At 42.6% G+C, this 25,671-nt stretch overlaps 1 protein-coding gene across 1 annotated transcript in view; it reads right to left on the bottom strand.

Moving 5' to 3' along the window:
* Positions 1-5,296: 5,296 nt before the first annotated feature.
* The window catches only part of zgc:193711 (uncharacterized protein LOC569781 homolog), a 31,957-nt gene continuing 11,582 nt past the window's right edge, over positions 5,297-25,671 (bottom strand). Inside the window, exons 2-4 of the mRNA XM_052039942.1 lie at positions 11,446-11,486; positions 9,610-9,647; positions 5,297-7,308 (exon numbers count right to left, since the gene is read on the bottom strand). Of these exons, the coding sequence (XP_051895902.1) occupies positions 7,072-7,308; positions 9,610-9,647; positions 11,446-11,486 (316 nt within the window). The 3' untranslated portion in view covers positions 5,297-7,071. The remainder of the gene's footprint in view (positions 7,309-9,609; positions 9,648-11,445; positions 11,487-25,671) is intronic.

Genomic DNA, 25,671 nt, shown 5'->3' on the forward strand with positions numbered 1-25,671 from the left:
GTTGTATGACTGTGACTGTATATAAATTTGAATTTGTATAGTGCTCTCATGACAAAAATGTATTCATTTAACATTCTTCCAAACATCAACAATGATGCATTCATATATCACCTTTCAGAAATTTAACAGCAATAATCTGCATTTACATTAGCATTTTTAACTTCATGAAAGTTCCTAAAGAGACTTCACAAGTGTATTACCAAAAAAAAGACTTTTTTTTAAGCACGTTCAGTACTGGATTGAATGCAGGGACTGCAAGAATAAATTCCTTTCTGCAAGAGCAAACTCCAACTGATCTATATCCCACTGAATCCTTCACAGAAGAGATACGGATAACTTACCTGAAGCAAACCATGTGTGTTAATAAAAATGTTGAAGAAATTAATGTGACCGAGAGCTGATAAATCCCCAAGTCCTGAAAATATGCATCCAAGAATATTAAAAAGGTAGCCATGAAAATAGTGGATGTATCGGTTGCCATCTTCCAAAAGTCTGCAGATTATGGAATAGGTCTTGTAGATTGCAGGATTGCAAGAAAGTGTAAGAAGGTGTTTGGAGAAAAACCCTCAGAACTGTTTAAGAAATAACTGGATGCCTTTGTGGAGGAATGAGTTTTCATTCAGATTCTTCATTTACCTATGATCCTGTAAACTGAAGTAAGTTAATTTTTGTGTTGTATTAACCTGTAAAGCAAAGTAAGACTAGTATTATATAGCACCCATCGTAATTTCTGGATGTCCCAAAGTGGTTCTCAGCCTATTAAAAATATATAATTCTTAATTATATTAAGATAATATAGTTTGGAGAACTAAAGACAGAAAATGTTGAAAACACTCAGCAGGTCAGACAGCATCTTGGGAAGAGCAACAGTTATTAACGTTTCAGGTCTGAGGCCCTGTGTCAGAACTCGGAAAGAGAAAACACATTAGTTTCAGTAGTAGGGAAGGTGGAGAAGAGATGGGGAAAACAAGGGGAATATCTCTGATGGGGTGATACCAAATGAGTTAGAGCAGCAGTTAGAAGCACAGTATGCTTCTTCGTCTGTGTAATGTGTTGCTGTTAACAAGACAGTGGGTCATGCCCAGCAGGCCAGACTGTACTAGTAGAGAAAGAAAAATTGAGCCAAATTGATGACAGGCAGAAATATCCAGCTCTGATACAGACAGAAAGAAAGAATGAGTAACATAAAGTTGGAGAATTTGATATTGAGTGTGGAAGACTGCATCCAGACAGAAGATGAGGTGTTGTTCAGTGTAGGAGTGGGATGGGGAATTAAAGTGGCAGGCAACGGGAAGCTCAGGGTCACTCCTGCAGACTGAACACAAGATGCTCCACAAACAATCACCCAGTCTGTGTTTGGTTTCTCCAGTACAAGAGGAGGCCACGTTGTGAACACTGAATGCAATTCACTACATTGGAAGGAGCACAAATGAATCACTGCTTCACTTGGAAAGACGATGTAGGTCTTTAGATGGTGAGAAGGAAAGAGATGAAAGTGCCATAAGATGGGGAGTGGTTGATGGGTTCAGAAGAGCAGAGCAGAGAGTCACATATAGAGCAATCCCTTCGAAATGTTGAAAGTTGAGGGAAATGTGTGTCTGGTGGTGGAATCTTGTTGGGGTTGGGAGAAATTGCAAAGGATGATCCATTGAATGAAAGTAGAGGTGCAGAAAATGAATGAGATGTGGTCAAAGGCTCTGGCCATTATGCTAGAGAAGAAGCCATGGTTCGGGATGACAAGACATTTCAGAGGCAACTGTGTGGAATGACTCATCACTGGAGCAACTGGGAGAATGGAATGAATTCCTCCAGGAGGCAGGGTGCAAGGAAGTATGGTCAAGGTAACTCTGAGAGTCTATGGGATTGTAACAGATGTGTGTGGCTAGCCTGTCTCCTGAGATGGAGACAGAGAGATCCAGGAAGGGAAGGGAAGAGTCAGAGGTTGACCATATGAAGGTCAGAGTGGGGTGGAAGTTGGTAGTAAAAGTGATGAAATGTTTGAGTTCTACCTGAGCGAAGCAGCTCCAATACAATTTTCAATGTACCAGAAAACAAGTTGAGGGAGGGGCCCCCACTAGGACTGAAGCAAAGACCGTTCCATGTATCCCGCAAAAAAGACAGAGTGCCCAAGTGAATCCCCATAGCTACATCTTTGACCTGGAGAAGGTGAGTTAGGTTAACAGAGAAGTTCTATGAGGACTAGTTCAGTCAGTATGTTTTTAGAGAGGAACTAGTTGGGCCTGTATTCAAGAAAGAAGCAGAAGGCCCCAGACCCTCCAGATGGAGATGCAGAGGGATTACACGTCCATGGCGAAGATGAACAGGTTGAGACCAGGGAATTAGAGACTTTCAATGTGGCACAGAGCATCAAAACTTTCCAGAGAACCAAGTAGAGTGCCTGGAAATTCACTGAATCTCTGTGGTTGCCATTCATATGGGTATCTTCTTTGTATGTAACTTTGTTGTAGCAAGCATATGGTGGCGCAATACTGGCCAGCTTCAGTAACCAAGTATTGTAATGTAGATTTCCAGGTTCCAGTGAAAGCATAGATGGAGTGCCTCAAGTTGCCTGCTTTATCCTACAAATGAACATACAGCTTAGGAGCAGGAGTAGACCAATCTGTCCCTGAAGCTTGCTCTGCCGTTTAATAGTGTCATTGCTGAACTGATCATAACTACAACTCGCATTCCCATCCACCTGCAGTAACTTTCATTTCCTTGCAAATCAAGCATTTATTTATCTGTGCCTTAAAATCATTGAGTCTGTTTCCACTGTACGTTGAGGAAGAGTTCCAAAGATGCTCCACCCTCTGAGAGAAAAAAAATCATGTCTTAAATGGGTGACAAATTTATTTTTAAACAGTAACCCTTAGTTCTGTGTTTTCCTACAAGAGGAAACATCCTCACCAACCCACCCTCAGTCAAAGCTCCCTTCACTCTTCGAAACTCCAGTGGATACAAGCCTGGTCTATCCAACCTTTCCTCACTAGACAACCCACCATTCCAGGTATTAAGTGAGCAAACCTTCTCTGAACGGCTTCCAGTGCATTCACGTCCTTCTATAAATAATGATACCAACACTGTACACAGTACTCCAGATGTGGTCTCACCAATGCCCCATATAACTGAAGCATGATCTCCCCATCTTTGAGTTCAATTCCCTAGAAATAGTCAAGTTTTTCAAGTTTTTTATTGTCATAGGTATACATACCCAGGATATAAGTGCCATGACTGTTAGCTTTTTGCAGCAGCAGTACAGTACGTTACAGACATGAGAAACATAAGTTAACAAAGACTTATATTAACATAACGTACATAACTTACATGACAAAATAAACTAAAATAAACATAATGACATTTTCTCCCAAGTTGAGAGAAATAAAAATATAGTCTGAGGTAGTGTTAGGATTTTTCAGGTTGGTTCAAGAAACTGATGGTAGTGGGGAAGAAGCTGCTGTTGAACCTTGAGGTGTGGATCTTCAGGCTCCTGTATCTCCTGCCTGATGGCAGCATTGAGAAGAGGGCATGGCCTGGATGGTGGGATTCCTTAATGACGGATGTTACCTTCCTGAGACACCTCCTCTTGTAGATGTCCTCAATGGTGCGGAGAGCTTTACCCATGATGGAGCTGGCTGAGTCCACCATTCTCTGTAGCCTCTTGTGTTCCTGTGCACTGGAGCTCCCACCCCAGGCCGTGATGCAAACTGTCAGAATGCTTTCCACTGTACATTTGTAGAAGTTTGTCAGAGTCCTCAAAGACATGCCAATTATTCTTAGACTTCTAATAAATGAGAGACACTGACATGACTTCTTCATGGTTGTATCTATGTGCAGGGTCCAGCATAGATCCTCTGAAATGCTGACGCCCAGGAACTTGAAGCTGCTCACCTTTTCACTGCCAACCCTTCAATGAGGACTGGTGCGTGTTCTCCCGACTTCCCTTTCCTAAAGTCCACAATCAGTTACTTGGTTTTGCTGACATTGAGCGCAAGGTTGTTGTTACACCACCATTCAACCAGCTGACTTAACTCATTCCTGTACAGCTCTGAAAGGCTCTGATGACTGCAGGATACCCAGCGTCTGCTAATTATTAGACAAATACTCTCTTTATTTAATCAGAGCCAAGCTTCTTCAATTGAAGCAATTAGACAGGCTCTCAGACATGGTATTTCTGTTAGTTTTCATCTCTTCTGCCCACATTCATCCAATCCTTTCTACAGTATGATGGATGTTAAATAGCACAGTACCAGGGAAGAGATAAACCAACTGTGCTGGTTGAAGCCGCTCTGGCAGATCCTGAGGATATGAATGGTATTTTATAAATAAATGCTATAAATGTTTTATAAATGCATGCTCATTATTTCTTGCAATTTAATATTATATGCAATGCAGGAAAACATTTTTTTTCCAATACTGGGGCAATCTGTGCACGTATTGATGGGCTATCACTGAGGAGGTCCATTCCCCTGGTTACTAGAAATCCTTGGACAGATTTTTGTGTCAGTGACCTCAGTGGGGGAATGGGGATAGGTGTAGGTCCCACTTTTTTCATCCTTCAAGATTAGTTTTACTGTCAAATGGAGAACGTGCATTGGGCAATACCAGACGTCCGGCTGAGCCTTCCATCTTTACTCACCCTTATCGGAGAATTCTTCATTGTTGGAAATGTGCTGCTTTCAGCTGATGTAAAAGACCTCCAGGGCATCGATCAAAGACGTGTAATGAAAGCAACTAATAATCATCCCCACCAAACTGATTAATTTATTATCTATTTCATTTGCTATTTATCAAATCCTGTTGTGCGCAATTTGGTCACAGTAGTGACGACGTTTGATTGACTGTAATTTTGTTTGGATGTCCTGTGGTGATATCTACTGAAAATTCTTTTTGTTCTCAGTAGTGAGGATGTTTGTGTTGTTTTAAACAGCAGGAGGTTCATATGAAGTGTAATTATTCACAACAACTGTCAAAAATAAAATGCCTTGTCTTTCAAATACATTTATCCTCACTCAGCCCACATTAGCTGTAGAATAGATACAACAGAGCACTAAAGAATATTAATCAATATTGTCAATTTTTGGGACAGAATTTTCATGGTTGCAACTTGAAAAGAACCTATAATTCACAATAGCTGAAGTAAATGTAACAATAACTACTGTAAGTCAGACTTTAGTCAATCCTCTACCATCAGAAAAAATGAAAAAAACATGTACGTGGGACCCAATCTTAATGGCTCAAAATTGTCCACATTTTTCAACCTTTTAGTATTCAGACCACTCAGAAAAGTTTACAATAATGATATTTTACATTGTATATTTACATTTTCTGTGCAATCATTGAAATATTGAAGCACACAGATCATTGTACAAATATTCAGGTAATTCATCATCAAGATGGATTGATTGTGCAAATTCATCCTCATACTACAACCTTCTCACACATGAATGAAAAAGAAAAGTATGTGTTTACTTCAGGATTCAAATAACTTAGGATATGAACAACAAGGAGGCCGCATTGTATTAACATACTCCTTTACTGAAAATATTGCTTTCATTTCACCATAGGTTTTTTTAAAATCATTTTATCATAACTTAGCCTTTTGACAAAAATGTCATACAATCCACATCTTTATTTTTCAGGACTCTGGGCCAACATTTATTAACCCATTTCCAATTTCCCTTGAGATGGTGGTGGTGAGATAGCTTCTTGAACTTCTGCAGACTTCTGGTGAAGGTACTCGCATGTTGCTGTTGGAGGGGAGTTCCAGGATTTAGACTCAATGGTAATGAAGGACCAGTGATACATTGTGTGTGACTTGGAGGGAAACCTGTAGGCAGTGGTGTTCCCCTGCTCCTGCTGCCCTAGTCCTTCTTGGTGATGGAAGCCTTGGATTTGAGACATACTGCTGGAGGAGACTAGGTAAATAAACAGAGTTTACAATCCTCCACAGTGATAAATACCACGGTAGAAATTTGCGCTTAGTTGCTTAAATTAAATGCACATGTATATAGTAACAGCTGTGGTTCTATTGAGGTCGATGAACCTAAATTTCAGAAGCCATGTACCACACACAGTCAGTACTGTTTAATGCAAATGACTGAGGCTGATTTCCTGTCCTTGTATATATAGCTGAAAGCAAATCTGATAACCTGTTTATACCATTTGACATTGCACAGAACACATGCAAAAAAGAAGCAACATCTTTCAATTTTAGCAGAATGCAACTACTCCATATGTTTCACATTGTCTCAGGCCAATGTGCGACTTGGAGATCATCAGACAAGATCGGTGAGCTTGAGCTGCTTGAGCTGAAGATACAATGAGAGATGGAAATTTTCCTTCAGCCTTTGCAGTGATGTTTCTTACCATTGTCCAACATTAAACCCTGCATGATTTTACCCAAGTTCCTGCATCCGACATCATTTTACCTAATGTGATAATAAGAGCTAAATTATGGTGAGCCCATTAGGAAGCTACTTGAAAGAGCAGAAAATGATTTAAGTACAAAACTCAATTTTGACAGAAAGAGAATGTTTTACAGGTTTAACACGAATAATACCAAGGGCCAAGCTCCAGCACTTCCATTCTTAAGGTTTCTACAATTCAACCAATCTTTTCACACAGTTTGTCATGATATTGGACTGCTTTAAATACCTTAAATGATTCTATTTAAATACAGGCTTTGTTCAACAGGGAAATAGTTGCAATGAAATCATTAAAATTATATTGTACCATAGTTTATCAATGACAAGTATTGCTAACAATAACCCTTCTCTGTAGCTGTTCTACGTCATATAAACGTCATACATGAACAGGCATAATTTTTAGAATTACCATTTTTTCTCTTGACCAGTCAGTAAGAAGTTGTGCTTTGAGAAGGGGAGTATCGGGAGGCTGCTTTTTTTTTGTATTTTTACGGTTTAAAAAAAGCAACAAAGTGCTACACTATTTCACATTATCTGCAAATAATATTTTAACAAGGTCACAAATAGTTTTGTATATTTCAACTTGTAAATAAATGTCCATTTTAAAGAAAGGCAGAAGAGACTTTCTTGTACATTCTTCTGGACTTTATACTAGAGTCCCATTTTTTCTGTCATATTTTACTACAGGAGTGAAGCTAATTGTAGCATACTCTGTTGCATTTTCTTTCTGTCTTGCTTTAACCTGTTTGACTGTTCTCCGTGATCCCTGTTGGATCACCTGAATTTCAGCATAATGGACTTCTTCCGGCTTCTTCTTATTCACTATGGCATAAACTGGTATGTCAGGAGCTACTTCATCATAGGCATGAGAGTCTTCATGTGCCTGAAGTGTAGAAATAACATAGTAAGTGTGACTTTGAACATGAAAACATTCATCATGTGATGGTAAAGCACTTCACTTTTGTACATTTTTACCGTAATGGTTAGCAAATAAGGAGCAGGAATTTCTTGATAAATTGCTCCCACAGGACTGGCAAGTGGAGAATTAGCCCTTTAATTCTTCAGATGACATTATCTAAAATGCAATCATAGTGTCAAGACAACAACCTTTCCCTCAATGTCAGGAAAACACAAGAGCTGGTCATTGACTTCAGGAAGTGGGATGGAGTACACGCCTCTGCATGTATCAATGGTGCTGATGTGGAGATGGTTGAAAGCTTCAGGTTCCTAGGGGTAAATATCACTAATAGCTTGTCCTGGTCCAACCACGTGGATGTGATGGGCAAGAGAGCACACCAGCGCCTCTACTTCCTTAGAAGACTAACGAAATTCAGCATGTTCCCGAATTTCATGTCACCAGTTTTTATAGATGCACAATAGAAAGCATCCTATCTGGATGCATCACAGCTTCATATGGCAACTGCTCTGCCCAAGACCACGAGAAATTGAAGAGAGTTATGAACATAGCCCAGTCTATCACTGAAACCAGCCTCCCCTCCACTGAGTCCATCTACACTTCCCGCTGCCCCAGGAGAGCAGCCAACATAATCAATGGCTCCTCGCACCCCAGTCATTCTCTCTTCTCCCCTCTCCCATCGGACAGAAGATACTAAAGCTTGAAAGCACACACCACCAGGCTCTAGGACAGCTTCTATCCGGCTGTTATAAGACTCTTGAATGGATATCGTGTATGATAAGATGAGCACTTGATCTCCCAGTCTACCTCATCATGGCCCTTGCACTTTATTTGTCTACCTGCGCTGCACTTTCTCTGTAACTACAACACTATATTCTGCATTCTGTTATTGCTTTTTCCTCTGTACTACCTTGATATGTTTGGAACAATCCATTTGGATAAAATGCAAAACAAAGGTTTTCACTGTATCTCAGTACACGTGACAATAACAAACCAATAGACTTCTGAGGAAGTTACACTTTTATATCTACCATTCTTTGGATGAGACATCAAAGCAAGTCTCTGTCTGTTTATTCTGGCAGTTCAGGTCAATATAACTGACCCAGAGCAGAGAGTTGTTTCAGCCAACATTCTTGTCACCCAAAACTTGCGGGAACAGATTAATTTGTCACTAATCTCACCTACTGTTGGCAACAGTTTAGTCGACAATTTATATTCTTCCAAGCAACAATCACCACATTTCCAAAAGTGAAGTGCCACAGAATGTCATTTAGATGTGACAGGTATAGTGGGAGTGGCCATTCTGAGAGGGGCTGTGAGGTCAAAGTGCTGATGTTGAGGTCAAAGTGAGAGCTTTGGTGAGCATTGGGCTTTGGCAAGGAGGGTGAATGGTGACTAGGTAAGGCTTTCTTCTCTTTCTTAGTAGTAGAGACTGAGGATGAAGAATAAGGCAATGTCCCTGGCGACTATACCTGTGGGAAGTGTCCAGTTGCAGCTCCTGTCAGATCACTTAGAGCCGTTGGAGCTGAGATGGACTTGCTATGGAGCATCCAGGATGCAGGAAATGTGGTAGACAGTGCTTTTACCTCATAGGTACAGAAAGACAGGAGATGGGTGACCACCAGGAAGGGCAGTAAGGGTAGACAGGTAGTGATCACTCCCCTCTCAAAAAGTAAACTGTTGTGGATACTGTTGGGGGTGGTGATGGGATGGCCTCTCAAAGAAAAGCAGGAACAGCCAAGTTTGTGATATCACAGATGGCTCCAATGCACAACGGGGGAGGGACGAGTCTCGGTAAGCAGTAGTAGTGGTGGATTCATTTGTGAGGGGGAGGGACAGGCACTTCTATGGCCAAGTGAGAGACTCCAGAATGGTCCATTGCCACCCTGGTACCAGGGTCAAGGATGACAAGAGGACATAGATTTAAGGTGAGAGGAAGGAGGTTTAAAGGTGATTTGAAGAGAAAGTTTTTTTTCCCCACAAGCAGAGAGTGGTTGATACCTGGAACACGCTGCCAGAGGAGGTGGTGTAATGAGATACAGTCACTATGTTTAACAGGCATTTAGATAGGCAAGGCAGAGAAGGACACGGCCTAATGGAGGCAAGTGGGATTAGTGAAAAAGGACAAAAATGTCGGCATGGATATGATGGGCCGAAGGGCCCATTTCTGTGCTGCCAGACTCTGAGTCCTATAGATATTACATAGTTGTTTATATGATGGTTAAGGGCACCAATTATCTTATCATCTATGTTGTTCATTACTATTACCTGCACATGTTTATCATCTGTTGCCCTGGTATTAAAACCTACAAAAAAAAGAATTTATTAAAACTTAGTATCATCCTTGGAAACAAAGTAAGAAACCGAACATTTGTTTAAAACTAAATTTTAAAACCTCTAAGGTTTGGATTCCTCCATTACAACTGGACTTCCCCAATTGACAAGATTACACTTCTACATTTTAAAATTAATTGGCATGTAATGAATGAATCCAGAGGTGATTTGCCCTGTGCTGTTTTCCAAGCACCCAGCTTTTCCCGTGTTTCTTTAATTGTTCAATCATGGGCTCACGTATATATATAAGTGCTAAGATATTTAAAACAAATTTTTTTTCATATAATCAAATTTCTTTTTAAATCTTTTTCATGCTCAACTATCAAGAGATTGGGAGGTTCAGATTACACATTTTACTCTTTGTCTGTATACGTTAACTGTTATTATGTAATCCTGATCTCTTTGCATCATGTGTATAATTACTACTGTAATGTTTATTAATTTGAAAATTAATAAAAAGATTGGAAAAGAAAGAAATTTTGTAGAATTCATGTTGGAAAAGGCCTCTGGTCTAATAAACATATGATAACATAGGATGTACTCCATGTGAAGTGTTGGCTGTAGCAAGCCTACACTAACACTACAGCAACACAATTGCAGGATCCTTACTAGACATGACCTACCAACCTCGGACTTAAGGGAGACCGCAAAGAACAAAGTGAACTAACGATTTTTGTGAGTGATTAGTTCACCATCCAGTTACCTTAACAAGGCACCAGTGGGTGTGCTTTTTAAGTTTAATAAAATCCTCGTTTTCAAGATTTCAAGTGTTGTTTAAAATTTCCTCTTCCCTTTTCATGCACCGGAAGGTTTTGGTTTGAAGCTGGATTTATTGAGTGGCCAACTCCAGCCAGCCGGTGGCACCAGCTAGGCAATAACGTCTGTGAACCTGTGCTCAGTGACACCCAGCGGCCTAAATCAAGTGATGCACCATACTAACACAAAGCTGCTGCAGTGTAAGGAACCTGCTACTTGAAGGGTAAATATTGGCCAGAACACCTTGGGAGAATTTCCTGACAACTAAAACGTTTACAGACCATCCCTGGGTAATGAATGGGTTCCGTTTTTACAGACGTCCACAAGTTGGAGAGTACACAACATCACTCGATACGGTAACCGTAGCTCACAGTATTGTAATGAATGGTAGCAAAAGCACATAGGCTGCTAAGAACAATTACTATAAGTGGAGAAAGAGGAAACTAGTTCTGCTGTTTGTAGCAATGAATGTCTGTGTGTACATCGGACTTTTGAATTTAGTAATATTATGAGAGCTCCTTTGTACGTAGGGGTGTCCATAAGTCGGGTGTACATAACCCGGGGACGGCTTGTAGTGCTTTCCCATGAGACAAAGTACCATGGAGGGCAGACCACCCTACCACTTTCTCACACGCTTCTGGGAACTCACTGCCATGAATGGTGGTAGAGGCAAAAGCTCTCATTGTGTTTAAAAATTTGCCTGGATGAGCACTTGAATCGCTGTGAGCTGCAGTTCTATGGAGCTGGTGCTAGAAGCTGAGATTAGGCGGAGGAGCTATTTTCCCAGTCAGCACAGACATGATATGATGAATAACCTCCTGTGCTGAACATTGTCTGTCTTTTTCTTCTCTACATATAACCCACAAAACAATTAACAAATGGTCGATGTCCTGAATTGTTCTGTCTGTTTCGCTCCCTACTGATGCTAACCGACCTGTTGAGCATTTCCAAATTTCTGTTTTTATTTCCATCATAGAATTAATTAACTGGTTGCTGACATTCCTGATCACTCACCTGTGCTGTTCTTTTTTGATTTACTCTTTTTGGATTTGTTCCTGTAGGAGAGAAAATACCCTTTAGTCAGCTGAAATTTGCAATTAAAGAGTAATTTTTATATACACACTTGCAGGGAGGGGTTGGCTTGGATACCAAACTGAAAACGTGACAGAGAGGAGGGAATAAAGGTGAAGGATTTCTTTTCAGTCCAGATGGATTTTCTCCTGAAGTTGGTATAAGACAAGCTGCTCCTTGGTAGATCATTAATCCAAACATTTATACTGTATGATTCTACTTTAAGCCTACAACAAATTAGACAATGTAAATAGAGAGACAAATAGAACCCTGAAAAAAATATATTATGAGATTCCTACTGCACACAAAGGAGGCTGCTTCATTAATTGTATAAGATTTGCTAATGACATTAAATTATATGGGAAGTGGCAATGCAGTAAAGTCTGGGCAAATTAAATATTGGATGAGTAATGTGGATAATTACCATAAGCACACAGCAAACAAGAAACTGGTAAACATGTTGGATATTCATTGGCAAAGGCCAAGTTTTAAAAAATCTTTGCATGTGATCCTCTACTGTTCATTGAATGTATCAAGGACATTTAACTGTGAATTGAAACATGTTTTAACCACATGTATCTCATTGGCAATGTCATGTTTGAATATGTTTGGAAATGTGCTTCAAAAATGGGAACACAAGGTGAGTCAGAGGGTTCTATACAGCTTGTCGTTTAAAAGTTACCTTCAGGAAGTATCTTACATGACGGAAAATAACCGTGAATTAACTCTGTTGAGAGCCTACTTAAGATCCTACTGGGAAGCAAACTGATTTGCATTTTTTGTACGTGTTTTATATCTGCAGTAAAGTTATATGACCACCTGTCTCAACCTTCTCTAATTATTTTAGTAATATTCCAAAACTGTAGCCAATACCTTCGAATCATTAGTGAGGTATGGATATTATTGAAGCAAGGCATTTTTCTTTTACTTCTTTAACACGATTTAAATTGCAATTCTGTGCAAACGTTGTTTATCTTTCACTCTTAGTCTTCTACAAACAGCCAGTATTCCTGGTAGCATTTTTGTGATTAGTTACCTGCACAGTTCTGTCAATTCAAATCAAACTTTATCTGCTGTTTGGGTCTCTGCTTTTCCAGTGAGGCTCAAGGCTGCAGCTTTCATGTCCGGTTCTAGTTACTCTCATTTCATCTCAGTGAACACAAAACTCATCCAACTAAAAGCTTCAAACAGTAACTAATCGGAAAGGGTTTAATCCTTTGAATGAACATGCAAGACTTGTGTTGTGTACCAAAATTATTTTCAACTGCTACTTTACAATTTCATAGACAAACCTGTTCTGTTCAACACCATCCAGGTGGCTATCCAGTCTGATCATAGATAATTCCTTTATGAGCTCCACTTGTTATCATGAGTATATACAGTATCTCAAAACTAGCACACATAACGAGTACAGTGAACCAGTAAATTAAACCAATAATTGCAAATGGGAGCTTTCAATATGGCATGGATGATGAGTCCTTTTTTTTGCACATTTTCATTGCAGGTAGATGACCCTAAAAACTCATTTATTAATCTCCATTTCATTCTCCCTTCTGTCCAGGCCCCTGTCACTTTGCCATCCAGCAGCTTACTTCACCACAAAACAAAATTGTTAGCAATTAGATCACGAATTAAAGTACAGCGTGTTAGGCTCACCAAATGTAAGGAAATGGATATTGAGATGGAGGAAGGTAGAAGGAGTGATTCAATAATGACCAATGCTGGGACAAATTCATCACTTACATTCAATGAACTGGATTCAGTAACGAGCAAATCAGCATCAAATTTTGCTGATTAAACTGAAAATGGGGTACTAACTAACACTGAAGAAGAATGCAACATTGTTGTGGAGAAGCAGTATTAAATCACACGGACTCAGCAGGCATCTGCTTCAGAAACCTTTATTGTAGCATGATATCATGGAGAGCTCAGACTCCTAAAAGCGGAGTTCTGCAGCTCTCCTGACCAAGAGGAAACAACCTTTATTTATATTACAAGAGTACGTAACTACAAGCATCCAAGCACAAATAGCAGAAATAAATGGCAGAAGTGACCAACCATGGTTTCAGCCTTAGTCTAGCACTCGAGGAACAAAGTATAATTAGATTGCTGCATCCTGCATGACAGACAAGACACAGGACATCACCATACATGGAGAGCTCCTTGGCTATCAGCAGAATAAAAGTTAACTCTCTAGCTCCACTCCCGCAGAAATTTGAGAACATTCTCAATTGTCTTTCACGTTTCTCCCACAAACATGATACTAAAGAAAACGGAAAATTTTCAGGCTGGGCTGTTATGCAGTAAATGAAATCCAGCATAAATAAATGTGAAGTGATAAGTTTCGGCAGGAACAGCCAAAGCATCACAAAGGATCTCTCTGTCTCCATCTCCAGAGACAGATTAACCACAGGCATCTTCCACAAAACCACTAACTCCCACAGTTACCTTGACTGTACGTCTTCCCACCCTGTCGCTTGTAAGGACACCATCCCCTTCCCCCAGTTCCTCGCCTTCACCGCATCTGTTCCTATGATGAGGCTTTCCATAGTATGACATCAGAGATGTCCTTTTTTCGGTAACCGGGGTTTCCCTTCCATCACCATCAATGGTGCCCTTACCCACATCTCCTCCACTTCCCACACGTCTGCCCTCACCCCCTCCCCCCTGCCGACATAACAGGGACAGGGTTCCCCTTGTCCTCACCTAACACCCCACAAGCCTCCGTATCCACACATCACTCTCCACAACTTCTGCCACCTCCAATGGGATCCTACCACCAGGCACATCTTCCCCTCATCCCCTCTCTCCGCTTTCCGAAGGAACCGCTCTCTCTGTAACTCCCTTGTCCACTTGTCCCTCCCCACTGATAACCACCCAGCACTTATGCCTGTAACCGCCACAAGTGCGACACCTGTCCCTACACCTCCTCCCTCACCACCATTCAGGGTCCCAAACAATCCTTCCAGGTGAGGCAGCACTTCACCTGAGAGTCCGAGGGTGTCATTTATTGCATCCGGTGCAGCCTCCTGTACATCAGTGAGACCCGAAGCAGATTCGGTGACTGCTTCATCGAGCACCTTCACAATAGCCTGGACCTCCCGGTGGCCACCCACTCCAATTCCACATCCCACTCCCCTACTGACACGTCTATCGACGGCCTCCTCTACTGCCACGCTGAGGCCAGATGCAGGTTGGAGGAACAACACCTCACATTCCACCTTGGGAGTCTCCAACCTGATGCCTCAACATTTGGTTAACCCCTCCCTCCTTTTTCTCCCCCCCTCACCCCCCAAATCCTTTGTCTTCCCTTACTCCTGTGGCTCCCTTCTCCCACCTTGATGACCTGCCCATCTGCTCTCCTCCTCCATGGTCCACTGCCCTCTCCTACCGGATTCCTCCTTCTTCAGCCTTTAGCCTCTTCTACCTATCACCTCTCAGCTTATTACATCTTCTCCCCCTCCCCCACCCACCTTCCCCCCTCACCTGGACTCACCTATCACCTGAACTCACCTGTCCCCGGTCTGCGTGCGCTCCTCCCCCTCCCCCCACCTTCTTCTTTTGGCTTCTGCCCGCTTCCTTTCCAGTCTTGATGAAGGGTCTCGGCCCGAAACGTCGACTGTTTATTTCCCTCCATGGATGCTGCCTGACCTGCTGAGTTCCTCCAGCACTTTGTGTATTGCTCCAGATTCCAGCATCTGCAGAATTTTGTGTGTCAGCCAAAGCATCACCTTCACCTATGGCAATGTGACATGTTTAAAGTGCAGGACATTCCAAAAACTTCACAGGAGTGTTAAAAAATGTAATTTAACTGGGTCACATAATGTGGTAATAGAGCAGATGCATCGAATCCTGGTCAACAAGAAGCCTCAAAGAAGAAGGATGGAAGTGGAGGGCTTTGGGGAGAGGAAATGCTAATAAGGTGGCACTGTGGCACTGTACGAATTTCTGCTGGGTGCTCAAGTTTCCTCCCATGTCCCTCGGACAAGCTGTAAATTACTCATTAGTGTAGGTAGGTAAATAGCAATAGAATGGGAAAGGGGAGTTGTTTACAGAATGGTTACAGAAAAGAAGGAGACCGTTTAGTCCATCGTTTACCTGCTGGTTCTCTACCAGAGCAACTTCTAGTTCCACTTTCCCTGTAACCTTGCAAATTCTACTCTGCCGCATATTTATCCAATTCCCTCCTGAAGGGCAAAAGGGAGCCTGCCCCCTCCACACCTGCAGGCAGTACCTTCCTGATTCCTTCTATAAGCTCTGTAAATGAGATTTTTATCATGTTACTCTTCATTCTCTTCCCCTTTATGTTACATCTGCCACCTCTAGCCCTTGAACCCTCCAGTAAAGACGCCTACGTTAGACTATTGTTTATTGACTACAGCTCTGCCTTCAATACAATAATCCCAAGCAAGCTTGTCACCAAACTCCGAGACCTAGGACTCAACACCTCCCTCTGTAACTGGATCCTTGACTTTCTAACAAACAGACCGCAATCAGTGAGGATAGGCAGCAATACCTCTGGCACGATTATTCTCAACACTGGTGCCCCAATTGGCTGTGCCCTCAGCCCTCTACTCTACTCCCTATACACTCATGACTGTGTGCCCAGATTCTGCTCTAACTCCATCTACAAGTTTGCAGATGATACCCCTATTGTAGGCCGTATCTCAAACAGTGATGAGTCGGAGTACAGGAAGGAGATAGAGAGCTTAGTGGAATGGTGTCATGACAACAATCTTGCCCTCAATGTCAACAAAACTAAAGAGCTGGTCATTGACTTCAGGAAAGGGGGCAGTGTACATGCACCTGTCTACATCAATGGTGTTGAGGTCGAGAGGGTTGACAGCTTCAAGTTCCTGGGAGTGAACATCACCAACTGTCTGTCCTGGTCAAATCACGTGGATGCCATGGCCAAGAAAGCTCACTAGCACCTCTACTTCCTCAGGAGGCTAAAGAAATTTGGTTTGTCCCTTTTGACTCTCACCAACTTTTACCGATGCACCATAGAAAGCATCCTATCTGGATGTATCACTTCTTGGTATGGCAACTGCTCTACCCAGGACTGCAAGAAACTGCAGAGAGTTGTGGACACAGCCCAGCGAGTCACGGAAACCAGCCTCCCCTCCTTGGACTCTGTCTTTACCTCTCACTGTCTTGCTGAAGCAGCCAGTATAATCAAAGACCCCACCCACCCCGGACATTCTCTCTTCTCTCCTCTTCCATCGGGTAGAAGATACAGGATCCTGAGGGCTCGTACCACCAGACTTAAGGACAGCTTCTACCCCACTGTGATAAGACTATTGAATGGTTCCCTTATACAATGAGATGGACTATGACCTCACGATCTACCTTGTTGTGACCTTGCATCTTATTGCACTGCACTTTCTCTGTAGCTGTGACACTTTACTCTGTACTGTTATTGTTTTTACCTGTACTACATCAATGCACTCTGTACTGACTCAATGTAACTGCACTGTGTAATGAATTGACCTGTACAATCGGTTTGGAAGACAAGCTTTTCACTGTACCTCGGTACAAGTGACAATAATAAACCAATACCATCACAGGGAACCTCCCTAGATTTACTCTGTCCAGACCCTTCAGTATTTTATATACTTCTACTAAATCTCCCTTCAGTCTTTTCTCCAAAGAAAAAGTCTCAGCCTTTCTAATCCAATGTAGTTCCTCATCCCAGGAACCATTCTTGTAAATCATCTCTGGATCCTCTCTAATGAGTGCACATCTTCCCTATAATATTGCAACCAGAAGTGAACACAGTAGTCCATTGAGACTGGAGCAATGTTGGATACAAAATTGGCTTCCCATTTCTGTACTCCTGAACATGTAGCATTGATTATTACCTTTGAGATACTGATCTTTCCCAGCTCCTTAAACTCTGCCTTCAGGTTCTTATCCTTTCTACCCATGTCATTGGTACCAATATGGACCTCTGGCTCACACCTGATGAGATACTGCAGGCAGAGTTTAGGGAGTAAGGAAAGAGGTTAAAACATGGGATCCCATAGGTCCCTTCTCCTTCAAGATGTTCTGCAGTTGTTCAGTGACATCCTTGACCCAAGCACCGAGGAGGCAACATACCATCCTGTAGTCACACTTACAATCATAGAAATTTTTGTCTGTCCCCCAACTGTGAGAGGGGCAGAGTTCAGGGCCAACATTTTCCTGTTAGAGTGAAGGGCAAGGCTGGCAGGATTAGGGAACCTTGGCTGACAAGGGATATTGAGGGCCTGGTCAGGAAAAAGGAGGGATGGGGAGGCAAAGTGTATCCTAGGATGTTCTGGGAAGCAAAGGAAGAAATTGCTGGAGTCCTGGCAAAGATTTTTAGAACATAAGAAATAGGAGCAGGAGGAGACCATCTGGCCCGTCGAGCCTGCTCCATCATTCAATAAGATCATGGCTGATCTGGCCGTGGACTCAGATCCACCTACCTGCCTTTTCCCCATAACCCTTAATTCCCCTGCTATGCAACAATCTATCTAACTGTGTCTTAAGTATATTTAATGAGGTAGCCTCTACTTCTTCCCTGGGCAGAGAACTCCACAGATTCACTGCTCTCTGGGAAAAGCAGTTTCTCCTCATCTCCGTCCTAAATCTATTCCCCAAATCTTGAGGCTATGTCCCCTAGTTCTAGTCTCATCTACCTGTGGAAACAACTTTCCTGCCTCTATCTTATCTATCCCTTTCATAATTTTATACGCTTCTACAAGATCCCCTCTCATTCTTCTGAATTCCAGCGAGTATAGTCCCAGGCAACTCAATCTCTCCTCATAGGCTAACCCCTCATCTCCAGAATCAACTTGGTGAACCTCTGCACTGTCTCCAAAGCCAGTATATCCTTTCCCAAGTAAGGAGACCAGAACTCCACGCAGTACTCCAGATGCAGCCTCACCGGTACCCTGTACATTTGCACCATAACCTCCCTGTCTTAAATTCAATCCCTCTAGCAATGAAGTCCAACATTCCATGGACCGTTTCCATCAGCAAACTTAGATACGCTACACTCGGACCCTTCTTTCAAATCTTTAATGTATATCGTAAACAGTTGCGGGCCCAACACCAACCCTTGCGGCACCCCGCTCACCACTGATTGCCAAACAGAGAAACACCCATTTATCCCAACTTTCTGCCTTCTACTGGTTAACCAATCCTCTATCCATGCTAATACCCTACCCCCAACTCCATGCATCCTTATCTTATGGATAAGTCTTTTATGTGGCACCTTATCGAACACCTTCTGGAAATCCAAGTATAGAACACCCACCTGTTCCCCTCTATCAACTGCGCTCACTATATCCTCAAAGAGCTCCAGCAAGTTTGTCAAACAGGACCTGCCCTTCCTGAATCCATGCTGTGTCTGCCTGATGGAACCACTTCTATCCAGATGTTTCGCTATTTCTTCCTTCACGATAGCTTCAAGCATTTTCCCAACTACAGACATTAAGCTATCTGGCCTATAGTTACCTGCCTTTTGCCTACATCCTTTTTTAAACAGTGGTGTGACATTTGCCGTCTTCCAATCTGCCAGGACCTGCCCAGAGTGCAGAGAATTTTGGTAAATTATCACAACGCCTCTATTATAACTTCCGCCATTTCTTTCAGTACCTTGGGATGCATCCCATCAGGACCAGGGGACATGTCTACCTTTAGGCCCACTAGTTTGCTCATCACTACCTCTTTAGTGACAGCAATTGTATCAAGGTCCTCACCCCCCATCGCATCCATAACATCTCTCTTTGGCATGTTAGTCGTGTCCTCCACAGTGAAGACCGACACAAAATAGTTAGACAAGATAAGACAAGACATCTTTATTAGTCACATGCACATCGAAACACACAGTGAAATAGATCTTCTGCGAAAAGTGTTCTGGGGGCAGCCTGCAAGTGTCGCCACGCTTCTAGCGCCAACATAACACGCCCACAACTTCCTAACACATATGTCTTTGGAATGTGAGAGGAAACCGGAGCACCTGGAGGAAACCCACACAGACACGGGGAGGACATACAAACTCCTTACATCAGTGGCCAGAATTGAACCCGGGTCGCTGGCACTGTAATAGCGTTACGCTAACCGCTACACTACCGTGCCTGCCCTTAGGAATAGTAAAGGGAAAAAATAACTGGTGGGCGTTGTCTAGGCCACCAAATAATAACATTATAGTGGCACAGGCAATAAACCAAGAAATAGATGTAGCAGACGATGCAGAGAGTCTACAGAGAGATATAGATAGGTTAAGTGAGTGGGCAAGGATCTCGCAGATGGAGTACAATGCTGGTAAATGCAAGGTCATCCACTTTGGAAGGAAAAATAGAAGATCAGATTATTATTTAAATGGTGAAAGACTGCAGCATGCTGTTGTGTAGAGGGACTCGGGAGTGCTTGTGCATGAATCACAAAAGTTTGGTTTATTGCAACTGTAGAGGGTACTGGTGAGGCCACACCTGGAGTACTCTGTACATTTCTGGTCTCCTTACTCAGAGGAGGTTCACCAACTTTATTCTGGAGATGAGGGGGTTAGCCTATGAGGAGAGATTGAGTCACGGATTATACTCACTGGAATTCAGAAGAATGAGAGGGGATTTTATGGAAACATAAAATTATGAAAGGCATAGATATGATAGAGGCAGGAAGGTTGTTTCCACTGGTAGGTGAGACTGGAACTAGGGGACATCGCCTCAAGATTCGGGGAATAGATTTAGGATGGAGATGAGGAGAAACTGCTTTTCCCATAGAATAGTGAATCTGTGGAATTCTTTGCCCAGGGAAGCAGAGGCTACCTCACTAAATATATTTAAGACACAGTTAGATAGATTGTTGCATAGTAGGGGAATTAAGGGTTCTGGGGAAAAGGCAGGTAGATGGATCAGAGTCCACAGTCACCAGGGTCATTTTCTCCTCTCCCCTATCCATCAGGCAGAAGATACAGGAGTCTGAGGGCACATACCACCAGCTCCCATTCCACTGTTATTAGACTATTGAACGGATTCCCATATATAATAAGATGGACTCTTGACTTCACAATCTACCTTGTTATGACCTTGCACCTTATTGTCTACTTGCAATACATTTCCCTGCAGCTGTGACACTTTATATTCCGTTATTGTTTTTACCCTGTACTACCTCAACGCACTGTGTAATGAATTGATCTGTACCAACAGTAGGCAAGACAAGTTTTTCACTGTAACCCAGTACCACTAACAATAATAAACCAATACCTAGGGGTCTACTCCTGCACATCACGCAGCAGTTCAGCTACACATAGATTTAAATCCCTTCTCCCGTCGGAGGCCCGCGGACAGCGCGGACACACACCCCACCGCCACAAACTGCGCCATCCAGCATTGTGGGGACATCGCAGGTGTCTCCACAGCCCGAGTGCAATAGACCAGCCTCAAGCCCGGGACAGCCGTCCGATCGCGGTCTCTCCCGACAGGTAAATACACCACTCACCCCGTGCGAAACGCATCCAAGCTTGAACGTTACTCTTTAAACACAAGACGACGCATTTTCAAGACCCGTTTCCTATTAGTCCTCATAGGTCTTTTAATAAAACTCCTACTAATGCTGAACGTCTACTTTCCTTTGATTACTGAATGTGGTTTTGATGATGCTATTCCCAGTTCTTCATTTGAATATCTTCCAAAAAAGGAAGCAGCGCCGCGATTCGCCGTCCAGCAGCAATTCACTTCCGAAGCTGACCGCAGGGTGGCAGTGTGGCTGCATTGCTGGGAGATCCCCTGGGACTGTTGAGGTCGCTTGGCCACCAGTGCATCCAGGACGAGCCCCCAGATGTGGCTGTGACCAAGTCACTGGAGAAACTGGCGGATGTGAAAGCCTTTATTCATCACTACAAGCAGACATTCTCTGAGACCCTCTCCTTACAGTTGTTCAAGGCCTCGGCCATTTTCACATCACCCAATATTAATTCCCCCTTCTCATCTTCCAAGGGACCTGGGTTTACTTCAGCCCCCCTTTTCTGCTTTATATAATTATAAAAACCTTTACTATCTGTTTTTATATTTTGTGCTAGTTTATTTTCATAATCTACCTTCCCTTCCTTCTTGCTTAGTGGTTCTTTGCTGCTTTTTAAAGTTTTCCCTAACTGCTCTTGGGAACCACTGTAATGGCCACTAAATCATACCCCTTTGTACCGATTTGTGCCACAAGTTCACTGACCTTGTTTTGAATACTACGGGCATGCCTCTGAGACAGGGATAAAGTACAGCCGGCAGCTCAAGGCACTGGAAAAATATGCAAATGTCTCCACAAGATCCTCAAAATTCATAAGAGTCATACAGCATGGAAATGCCCAAGGAGTCCACACTGACCATCAAGGACTCACTTACACTAATCCTACACTAATCCCATTGTATTCCCGCCACTTTCCCCTCAACCCCCCTCCACCATCCCTTGGGTTCTACCATTTACCTACACAGTAGTGAGAATTTATGGTGACCAATTAGTCAAGCAACTGGAAAGATAAATGAACTCCTGGACCAACATCCCCCTCATAGGCTCTAATTGTAATCAGTTTGCTTCAATGGCAGGCCACACCACTCACAGGGCTGACATCAGACTCCTAGAACAGATGCTCTGTGGTCTGTGCAGGAGGAGGGTACCAGGCAGACAACAAAAGATTCAAGGATGTGCTCAAAGCCTCCTTGAAAAAATGCCAAATCATCACTGACTCTTGGGAATCCCTGGTCCAAGAGCACTCAGTGGAAGAGGATTATTGAGAATGACCTTGAGAACCTTGGGTGCATGCACCAGGAGCACACAGAAGCCTGGCATGGGCGGCAGAATGCACACCCACCTCCCAAGCTGCTCACCCACCCGCCCCATCAGACAACCCCTGACCGAGGTGTGGAATAGTCTGCAGTTCCCACGTTGCCTTCATCAGTTTGCCTCAGGGCCCACAGCATCAGATCGGAAGCCAATCATCCTCAATCCTGCCAATCTGTCCAAGGAGGACGGGAGCCGAGGGATTACAGTTATTGGGATCAATTGAGAAAATATTGGCCTTTCTTCTTTAGAAAAGGAGATCTGATTTAAAAGCAATGAGTAGGTTGAACAGATTTGATGTGCAGAGAATAGTTCCGTGTGCGGTAATTCCAAACTATTATTATAAATGCAATGGAGAAAAGCAGAGAAAGTTCTTTGCTCAGAGTGGATAGAGTGTGGAGCTCACTACTACAACAGGTGAGTGAGGCAAATGCTACTTTCAAACAGAAAACAGACAAGTATATAAAAAAGGGAATAGGAAGAAATGGTGTAAGTTTGAGTTGAGGGTGACGGAATTGTGTGAATCGTAGATAGTATCAGGAACTAGTTGGGCTGAGATACTATTTCTATCGTCTGTTCTACATCATACAAAGCTCACTCTCCTCCATCTGCCCCTCATCTCTTTAAGGTTAAAATCCCAGTTTATACAATTATATCCAACAGTAACTATTTGTTTTACTGACATTCAGTACAGCACTTCTCCATGTTTCTTTGAGTAATGTTTCCATAATTAGTGCATTGTAATTTAAACATTTTCTAAACACCTTTTATATTTTAAGGGAAACCCCATCCTTAAAAAATATACTTCCTTTATTGTGATTCTTAAAGCTTCATTGATTGGTTGCAGTGGATATTAATTCCTCCTGATGTAATTATAGAATCATAGAAATGTACAGCACAGAAACAGGCCCTTCGGCCCACCTGGTCAATGCCGACTGTGATGCTTGTCTACACTAATCCTTTTGGCCTGCATTAGGCCCGTATCCCTCTACACCTTTCCTATCCAAATGCCTCTCAAATGTATCTGCCTCCATTGGCAGCTCGTTCCAGATATTCGCCACCCTCTGTGTGAAAAGCTTGCCCCTCAGGTCTCCTTTAAACTTCTCCCCTCTCACCTTAAACCAGACCCAGACTCCTCTGCCCTGGCAAAAAGACTCTGATTGTCTGTCCTAGCTATGCCCCTCAGTAAGGTCACCTCTCAACTTCCAATCATGCCCAATCACGTCATATCTCAACACATGGCACAGTTACCCCGCCCAGACCTTGTAAATGTTTCTTCCGATAATGAATTCTGCATCCATTTGGAACTTTTAGATGGCTTAGCACTGACCTCACACACACTCCCCAAAGGATTCTTTCCCTGAATTTTGTTGATCCATTTGTTCACTTCTTTCCTTCCTTAAATTTTCCTTCCTAAATGCTTTCTCAGTTCCTTTTCCTAGGGTTTCTGCCACCTCATAGCCAAGAGGACAGACATGGTATTTTTGCAGCATATTTAATTTATTTGCCAATGAGTTAATAGCCAATTAATAGTTTTTGCAATGCTGTCACCTCTCAGAGAACAGTCAGTGTTAAGGCAACAACATCTAGAAATTCAATCCTGGTCATTATACAATCTCTGTAAGTAGTAGTGTCAGTTTGCAATCTGAACTTCAGAGGCAGAGTATGTTGCACTGATACTACTGTGTACCACCTAGGGATGAACTTTTACACAATTATTGCTTCAGCAAAAGTTTGTACAAGGAACTGGAACTGCAAAACAAAAGCCTGAATTGAGCTGTACCATCGAGCAGAACAGAACAAAGGTTGTTCAATCCTTCAAGTCCTTTAAATGGGACAATAGTTGTCAACAGATGCCGGCAGGATATCTCAATCCAGGCCTCGTGCATGGCAAAGGAAGACCCAGGAGGTGGGAAGAGTAAAATCAAATGCCATCTAAGCACTTTGTACCAGCCCTCACCAATTAAAAAAAAACAAGATAACAGAAATTAAAACAACAAGAATATCCAGTCTCATATTTCATGGTGTCTCTATCATATTTTCATTTCAAGAACTTATTCCTACTCCCTCCCACCCTTAACCTCCTTGGACAAAATATATTCTGAACACATAGCACAGAAACCCAATTAGCAACTGCATTACATCCAGCTCCAATGAATCGGATTACAAAAGAATCTGCTGTAAAATTAACCCCATATTTTGTACTTCTTTGCCTAATTAACCAATCAATCGTATACTGTAATATAATCAGAATGTATTATTAAGAGCTGTGAGATATGACTATTTCACTGTTTCTGGGAACGTGAGGTCAGCTTCCCTTGGGATATACATCACAACCTTTACTTACTAAGAAACATTTCACTGTTTCAGCTGAAGTTTTCTCCATCACACACGGACATTTTCAGCTGACAGAATCTGCAAGTGGTACATCAAAGAATCAGGTCCTACAGCCCACCATGTTCACACCACTTCCTCCTCAGGAAGCTAAAGAAACTCACCATGTCCCCGTCGACACTCACCAATTCTTATCGATGCACCATAAGAAGTATCCTATCGGGATGCATCATGGCTTGGTACGGCAACTGCTCTGCCCCGGGCAGCAAGAAACTGCAAAGAGTTATGGACACAGCCCAGCACATCATGGAAACCAGCCTCCCCTCCATGGACTCTGTCTACACTTCTCACTGCCTCGATAAAGCAGCCGGCATAATCAAAGACCCCTCCCACCCCAGATATTCTCTCTTCTCCCCCCTCCCACTGGGCAGAAGATACTAAAGCCTGAAAGCACGTACCACCAGGCTCAAGGACAGCTTCTATCCACTGTTATAAGACTATTGAATGACCCCCTTCTACAATAAGATGAACTCTTGGCCTCACAATGTACCTCATTATGATCTTGCCCCTTATTGTCTGCCTGCACTGCACTTTCTCTGTAACTGTAACATTTTATTCTGCATTCTGTTATTGTTTTCCCTTGTACTACCTCAATGCACTGTTGTAATGAAATGACCTGTATGGATGGCAAGCAAAACAAAGTTTTCTACTGTACATTGTTACATGTAACAATAATAAACCAATTTACCAATCTAATTTACCATGCCAACCATTTCACCCATCTATCCTCTTCCCATTCACCCACATTAGGCCCATGGCCATTCATGCCTTGGTGATTCAAGTTACGGCTTATCAAGATGCTTCTTAAATGTTGTGACAGTCTCTGCCTCCATCATCTCTTCCAGCAGCACGTTCCAGATTCCAGCCAGTGTGTGAAAATATTACCCCTCCGATCCCCTAAAACCTCCTTCATCTCACCTTAAACCTATGTCCTCTGGTATAGACATGCCCACCATGAGAAAAAGATTCTTACTA

The sequence above is a fragment of the Pristis pectinata genome, chromosome 27 (genome assembly GCF_009764475.1).
Source record: "Pristis pectinata isolate sPriPec2 chromosome 27, sPriPec2.1.pri, whole genome shotgun sequence".
Lineage (NCBI taxonomy): Eukaryota > Metazoa > Chordata > Chondrichthyes > Rhinopristiformes > Pristidae > Pristis > Pristis pectinata.